This window comes from Drosophila sulfurigaster, chromosome 2R, assembly GCF_023558435.1.
Source record: "Drosophila sulfurigaster albostrigata strain 15112-1811.04 chromosome 2R, ASM2355843v2, whole genome shotgun sequence".
Classification (NCBI taxonomy): domain Eukaryota; kingdom Metazoa; phylum Arthropoda; class Insecta; order Diptera; family Drosophilidae; genus Drosophila; species Drosophila sulfurigaster.
In genome coordinates this window covers 34,485,847-34,493,348 of record NC_084882.1, presented here as the reverse complement: position 1 = coordinate 34,493,348, position 7,502 = coordinate 34,485,847, and the positions used below count along the sequence as shown (strand labels likewise).

The following is a 7,502-nucleotide window of genomic DNA, read 5'->3' as shown; positions in this document are numbered from 1 at the left end:
TGTTCTGTGTCCCCTTTTTTGGCACAACTTCCCTGGCGATTGTTGAGGTCAGCAGCTGGCGAAATGAAGCTGTTGCCGGGGCAACAGAAGTAACTGAACCTGCCCCAGCGCACAGCACACAGCACACAGCAGACAACGAACAACAGACAGCATGCCACATGCCACGAATAGCTGCCAAAATACTAAAGCTGAATATTTGATTTGGCCAAATGTCGCTGACAACGGCAAACGATAAAAACGGTAGACAAATGTCAGATATTCATATGCATGCGAATATCAGGCAAGTGACTGATTGATTTTTAGTCGATTATAAAGCGAGTGTCCCATGCTAGCATAGGGAACTCTCTCAAACTGTGATCAGGGGAATTTCTGGCTTGTCGCGCAATATTTATTTATAATTTGCGATAAAAGCAGTTGGATAGAAAAGTTATTTGCACGCTGCTATGCATTGAATGCGCTTTGAATTTGATAATTCATGAGTTTGTCGCGCAGAGCGACAAAAATTTGCATCGCGAATGCTGCAAGCAGAGAACAGAGAGCGAAAAGCTGCAGCAAATTTTTGGTCAATGGGAATTTATGTGTATGACTTTATGCCACACTCTGAGTGTGTCACTGTGTGTGTGTGAGTGCTGCTTATCAGTCGCTGCACAGCATACTTTTTGGCGCACTTAATTTCAGCTGCCAAAAGTGGAACCGAGTGAGGAGGGAGGGGGAAAATGTGGCGAACTCTTCGACTGCTGCTGCTGCGCCTTTTTCTTGCCCCGATTCGCAGTCAATGAAGTGGAAAACTGAAAACTTTTTCTTTGCAGTCTATTAAAAATAATGGCCGCTGACAGCGAAACCACTCGCCAAGTGCGAAAACGCGCCACATGCAGTCTCTTATTGTGTGTGTGTGTGTGTGTCGGGCATTAAATTAATATATATGGATGTGTGTGTGCGTGTGTGTGTGTGTGGGCTATTGGGGCAATTTCTCATAGTGCTCTCCATTCATAGACCTCAGCCTCGCTTTGTCCCTTTGTGTCGCCTTCGACCTGTGGGTAAAAGTGCGGACACCCTTTGCTCCAAGCTGATAACTGACTTCAACTACAAAATAAAAAGTCGTAAAGCAAATAGTTGAAAAATATTTCAAGTGTGCAGACATTGCTCTCGTGTCGCACAAAGAAGTGCAGACTGTACTCTAGCTGCTGGGCAGTTTATTTTTACCAGTCATCGCTGTACTGACGCTCGATTTATGGGCTGTGCAGAATAATAGAGTATTCAATAAGCGGAAGTCTAACATATAATACTTTGTTTTTATAACCTAAAAACATATTATAAAACAGGCAAAAGTTACTATGTATTTTTAAGTCACTCCAGCGATTAATATTTCTAAGATGAAATACAAGTAATTTTCTTTTTAAATAAAATATTTATTTAAGATGAAATACAAGTAATTTTCTTTTAAAGTAAAATATTTATTTCATTTCAGTTTTTTGTATTTAAATTTTCCTACAACTTTTTGTACAGAAGTAAGAAAGCTGCAGTCAACAACAGTGCCGTATTGTTCTTAAAATACACTAAATAATATTATATACCACAATAATACTAAAAATATACAAAACGTATAATGAGCAAAGCAGTGCAGAATTATTCTTAAGTATAACAAATTAATAAACCGCAAAATTATAAAAAATATACCAATATATATAAATGGTATAATAAATTTGTATACCTCAAAAGTACTAAAAATATACCAAAGGTTGGTATACTGACATATTACTACATTCAAAATATACCATAGAGGTGAAAATATACCAGATTGTCAGCCAAAGCAACTAATACCCGATTGCATTACTAAAACTTTGCTGTTGTCATTCAATTCATACCATTTCATTATTTTATATTTACATTAATTCAAAATATTTCTACTGTATTTCTATTAAAAATAAATGTAAATACATTTTTCATTTACATGAAATACATAACAATAAATGAGAATATATTTTGCCATTATGTTTTAATCATTTATTTTTAAATTTACGCATTGTGTTTTCACATTATGATTTTTTGAGATTAAAGGAAGTTTCACATATTTTATGAGGTATTAACAAGACTTAAGGAATACATCAATACATACTCATGTTGTTTGTATTATACCACTTTGTAACTTGACTTTAAAAGTGTTCTCCTTAAATTTGTGAACCATGTTCACATCTTTAAGTTATAACGTATAAGCCTTAAACTCCTTTTCTACCACTCAAAGAGTATTACGCAGTCATGTACTGAATGCACTTACTATACGAAAGCAGTAAGAAAGAACTGGCCCGGCTACTGAGCGCTGCTCAGCGGTGCGCTGGTTTTTGTGGTTAATGCGATAATTTAATTGTAATGCGGGTCTGGCGTCTGGGGTGCCAATAATTTAAGTTGCAATCAGCGCAGCATTTATTGGGTTAAACATATAAGCCAAAGGCGAAAAAGAGGGCGAGAGAGAGTCAAAGTGGAGGGGAATGTATTGTGGTAAGTGCAGACAGAGGAGACGCACACATGCCACAGTCAGAGCCAGAGCGAGTGTTCCATTGCCAGTTGGCTGGCCAAGAAGTGAATGAACCCGGCGAGAAGCAGCCGCAGCAAAGGATGCAATAAAGGAGCTGGCAAATAAATTCAGCGACGTCTCCTGCTGCTCCGCCAGCAGCTTCAGCTCCAGCTCCAGCTGCTTACTGTCCTCGCCCGAAGGCGCCACAGCAACGCCAACAGCAGCAGCAGCAACAGCAACAGCAGTTTGGCATTTTTGCACGTAAACGTTGAGAAACGAGGACAAAAGGCAAAAGCAAATGCGTAGCACACTTATTGGCGCTTGGCCAAACTGCACAGACAGCGATAAAGACAGAGACGGAGACAAAGAGAGCAAAGAGAGGGAGCGCGAATGAGTGCAACACCCTTTTCTGTGCCAAGGGAACAGTTGCCGTGTCAACATCAAACATTTCACTGAGGCAGATACAAATCATGCCGCTTAACGCTTAGTGCAATGGCAGAGTCCACGGTGTCAGGTTGCACTGGCGAGCAGACAGAAGATCAGAGTGGATCACAGACTGGAGAAGAAGCTAGAGAACAGACTGGAGATCAAGCTACCAATCAAGCTGATGATGATGATGATGAGCCTTCGGAGCTGCAGCGTTTGATGCTGGCCGTTGCCTTCAAGGAGGCCAGCGATAGACTCGCTTTGCAGCAGCGTTCGCATCGCTTGAACATGCAGAAGCCGCTGCCGCCGTTGCCTGCTTCACTGCGTCGCCTGCGCAGCTCTTCAATTGGCCAGAAGGCAATGCCGGAGCGGATTTTGCTCACAGGCAAGAAGCTGCCACGACTGCAATCGTTGCTGGGCGAGGCTGAAGAGGATGCGGATCAACTGGATGAATGTGTGTTGAATGCTTTGAAGTACGAACGTGATATGGATGCATTGCGTGCCTTCTTCGACGCAGCCAATCAGCAGCTTTATATGACTAAAGAGGAGAAACAGAGGGAGAAGCCAAGCCGCTTAGAGTTAGCCATTGGTGCTCTGAGTGGCAACAACACCGAGGAGTCAGTGGCTGCTAAGGAGCTGCTGCAGTCGAAGGAGGAGCTGAAGCAGCTGCAGGCGCAGCTCGAGCAGGTGAAGATCGATGGCGTGGCCAAGCTGCAGGATTACGACGAGCGCATCGCCGATGCCAAGTACAATTTGCGCTGCGTGTCGCGCGTCAACGATCTGGAGTTCAGTCTGGTGGAGCGTTGGGAGGCAGCGCGTGTGGGGCAAGCGGAAATATGGGGCGAGAACGCAGAGCGTGCTTATCTTCGAGACATACTCGACTTTAAGCAGCGGCTCTCCCGGGAACAGAGAGTCAGCCAGGAGCTGAGCGCATTTCGAAGTCGCGAGCGCGCTGATCTGGAGCAACGCATCGCGGATTGGCAGCAGCGTTATGCGAGCGAACTAAGGAGAGTGGAGCGGGAGAGCGAGGCGTGGGAGTTGCGCATACTGGAGCTGACAAAGTCGCTGGCGAGGCATCGAGAGGAGAATGCTCAGCATGTGGTGTTTGTGAACGAGTATCGCGCCAAGAAGGAGGAGGAACAGCGGCTGCTTGATCTGCAGTTGCATCGCATTCAGTGCGCCATCAAGTTGCAAGCTTGGTGGCGTGGCACGATGGTGCGACGTGGCCTTGGTCCGTTCAAGAAGAAGCCAAAGCGCGGCAAGCGAGGCAAGCCCAAAAAGTAGACGCGAGAGAGAGAGTGAAATAAATGGCGAGTTTGCTGTCTGCCTTATGTCTTTTGCCTTATGGAAATCAAGTTGCGACTTAAAACCAATTAAAAAGTTGACTCGCTGCAGTTAACACGTCAGCGGTCAGCGGCCTACGTCAGTCTTAATGACAACCCGGGCCCATTGTCAACAGTGCCTGGGCCATTGTTTACGCCTCGCTAATGGGCCCAGTTCAGCTCGGGAGTCCTTGCAACTGCAACGCGTGGCAGCTGCAGCTGCAGCTGAAGTTGAAGTTGCTGTTAAAGTTTTTCTTATTTTTCATTTATTTTCCCTACAACATTCTCTTTTTTTTCTTTTTCTTCTTGTTTTTGTTTATTGTTTTGCTGGCTGACGCTGCTGCCCAAGTGGTTTCCACTGGCAACAATGGGCTGTCACTTTGTTGTTTACTCTGTTGTTGCTGCTGCGTTGGTTGGGTGCATGGCGATAAACTGCGACAATTTGCCTGCTGAATGAGTGCAACTTTCTCTCTGTCAGCCAGCGGCAACAACAACACAAAAAAAAGGAAAGTTGCGTGTGTATGTGTGCATTGTAATTTAAAATATAATTAATGGCCGTTGCCTTAATTTATTGAATTTGCATGGCGCGCCAAGAACGTTGCCATTTCCACTCTTTTTCTCTCTTTCTCTCTCTATCTATCTCTCGCTCTCGTTCTCGTTGTCTGTTTGTTGGTTATTGTTTGGCTTAATGCTCGCTCTTTGTTTCATGGGCGCAACAGCAACAACAGCAATAACAACCCAATAATGACTGCCGCAAGTCCATTTCGTTGTGCGGCCTTTTGTTTATTTGTCGGCGGATGAATTAATGGAAGATGCTGCTGCTGCCGCTGCACGAAGAATACTCCAACATTCAGCAAACAAATATCGCAGACAGCCATACACACATCGTATTCACTTCTGTTGTATTTCAAGCAAATGAGGTCGCTTAAAAAGAAGCCAGCAAGCATAAGGCAGATCAAATTGAAGCTGAGGTGCAACTTTAGTTGTAGAGAGTAGTTGAATTTTTGGTATTTTTTGGTATTTCATTTATGTGACACACATGTCTGTCATTGCTTAGAATGTTCCTTCCACGTGTCTGTCATGCTCTAAATTAAATACTTTTCAACTAGAACAGGTAAAGGAAGATGTGCAGTTTTTATACCCACTTCCCATAAAGGTTAAAGGGTTGATAATTTGGTATGTTTTGTACTCTGTGGTATATACCAAATATAACTTTTGGTATATTTTAGTAATCTGCGGTGTATTTATTCGGTATATTTTTTTACCGCAATGTGGTATATGCTGAATCGAGTAGTATATCGATATACCAAATATACATTTCGGTATATTTCAGTTTTTCTTAGGTATACTAATGCGGTATATTTAAAATTATAATACCGCACTATGACACATGTTAAATTTAATAGTATATCGATATACCAATTTGGTATATTTTAGTATATTTTAGTATTTGATATATTTTAGTATTTTTTTGGTATATTTATTTGATATAATTAGTTATAATACCAGTGGTATATTTTCAATGTAGTAGTGTATCGATATACCAAATATACATCTCGGTATATTGCAGTATTTTTTTAGGTATATTAATTCGGTATATTTAGAATTATAATACCGCACTGTACCATATGTTAAATTTAATAGTATGTCGATATACCAAATATATACATTGGTATATTTTAGTATTTTTTGGTATATTTATTTGATATACTTATTTATAATACCTGACAGTGGTATATTTTCAATCTAGTAGAATATAGATATCCCAAATAACCACTTTGGTATATTTCAGTAAATTTTAGGTATATTAAATTGGTATATTGAAAAGCAAATAGCGTACAGTTTTGCTTTTATTGAGAACTTTTAGCAGGTAACTCATAGTCGAGTGAGATTGCAACTTCTATACTTCCTTTCTAGTTACCTTTAGTTATCATTAGCATTTCAGTTGGATCAGCTGCCTGTCATTATTCGACTTAGTGCCCGCCCCGATTGTCAGCTGCAGTTGAGCAGCGCAATTTAAAGACAACTAACTGAACTCCAGCCTGTGAACCTTGTGCCCAAATGGGACCCATCGGGCCGCTGTCATGTGCGTTGTTAGTTGAAAATAAAATACTAAAACAAAACGGTTGCTCAAATCCTTTAAAAATGGCGGGGGGCAACTTTCAGCCAGGCAGCCCCTAGGGCAAGAAGGCAAAGCGACGCAGCGAAAGGGGAGGCTCAACTAGGGCTGCCTTAAAATTTACATACAAATTAGGGTTAATGAGCAGTGAAATTGTTATTTAACTTCAGTTGGCCGTTAAGCGCTTTAAACTGTGCAACACTTGAGCCATGCTTTGGGCTTAAATAACCACGCACTTTGCGACACGTTTTCCAAATTTTCTAGTGCAAAACATAGCGAAAGCTGCAAGCAAGTGTTGCTTGCATAAATTAATTGAATATTGTGCATACGCCACGTGCGACGCGAGGCGACGCGCAAATTAATTTCATCTTTTTACAGCAGTCAACGTGAGTATTTTTGTTTTTTATTTATTTAAAATTTAATCAAACACTTTAATTTGATTAACAGCGCACGTCTTTCAATATAAATTTATGGCCACACGACGCATAATCAGAGACCAGAACCAGCGCTGACCAGCCGTAAAAAAGGGTTAGCAACTCCTGCTCCTCAATAGCCACACACACACACACATACACACACACACACACCCACATAGCTAGCACATCGCACTCGTCAGAGCTTTCAACACTCCAACGCCGTCATTTGATATGCGTGCGTGACGTGCTGGTCCAAAGGGAACGAGAGAGGAGAGGAGCAGAGGAGGATACGAAGGTAGCTTGACGAGGTAAGGGAATTGGTGTCGATGTTTTAACGTCTAATAGCAACACGTACGTCTGATAAAATATTTTATTGGCATGTGTGTGTGTGTGTGTGGCTGCCGTTCGTCGCTGTCGGTCAATTTATTTTATAGATTTTTTTAAACGCCCCTCCACTTTCGATATGATAACTTACGAGTCCAATTCGCCACACGACTATGTGCAGCTATTGTAACACTTGACGATCTGTGTTTATGCTTTATTTTTATTTATTTTTTAAGTAAGTTTTTTACGACTCAAACTGTGGTTTGATAAAAATGTTAAGGTACACTTTTTGCACGCTCTTCACTCTTTAGATATTACTTTTTTTAAATTTATTTCGTTGATAAATAAATATTATTTATATTCAATACTTCATCTATTAGTTA

General features: G+C 41.5%; 1 protein-coding gene across 1 annotated transcript; it reads left to right on the top strand.

Moving 5' to 3' along the window:
- Positions 1–2,912: 2,912 nt before the first annotated feature.
- On the top strand, positions 2,913–4,563 carry LOC133837532 (dynein regulatory complex protein 9). Its single transcript, XM_062268328.1, has one exon. It carries the CDS (start codon positions 3,005–3,007, stop codon positions 4,220–4,222), a length of 1,218 nt encoding a protein of 405 aa, XP_062124312.1. The 5' UTR covers positions 2,913–3,004; the 3' UTR covers positions 4,223–4,563.
- The last annotated feature ends 2,939 nt before the right edge of the window (positions 4,564–7,502 follow it).

Excerpts from the sequence above, each read along its gene's own strand:
- LOC133837532 (XM_062268328.1), top strand. The coding sequence starts at position 3,005 with ATGGCAGAGTCCACGGTGTCAGGTTGCACTGGCGAGCAGACAGAAGAT.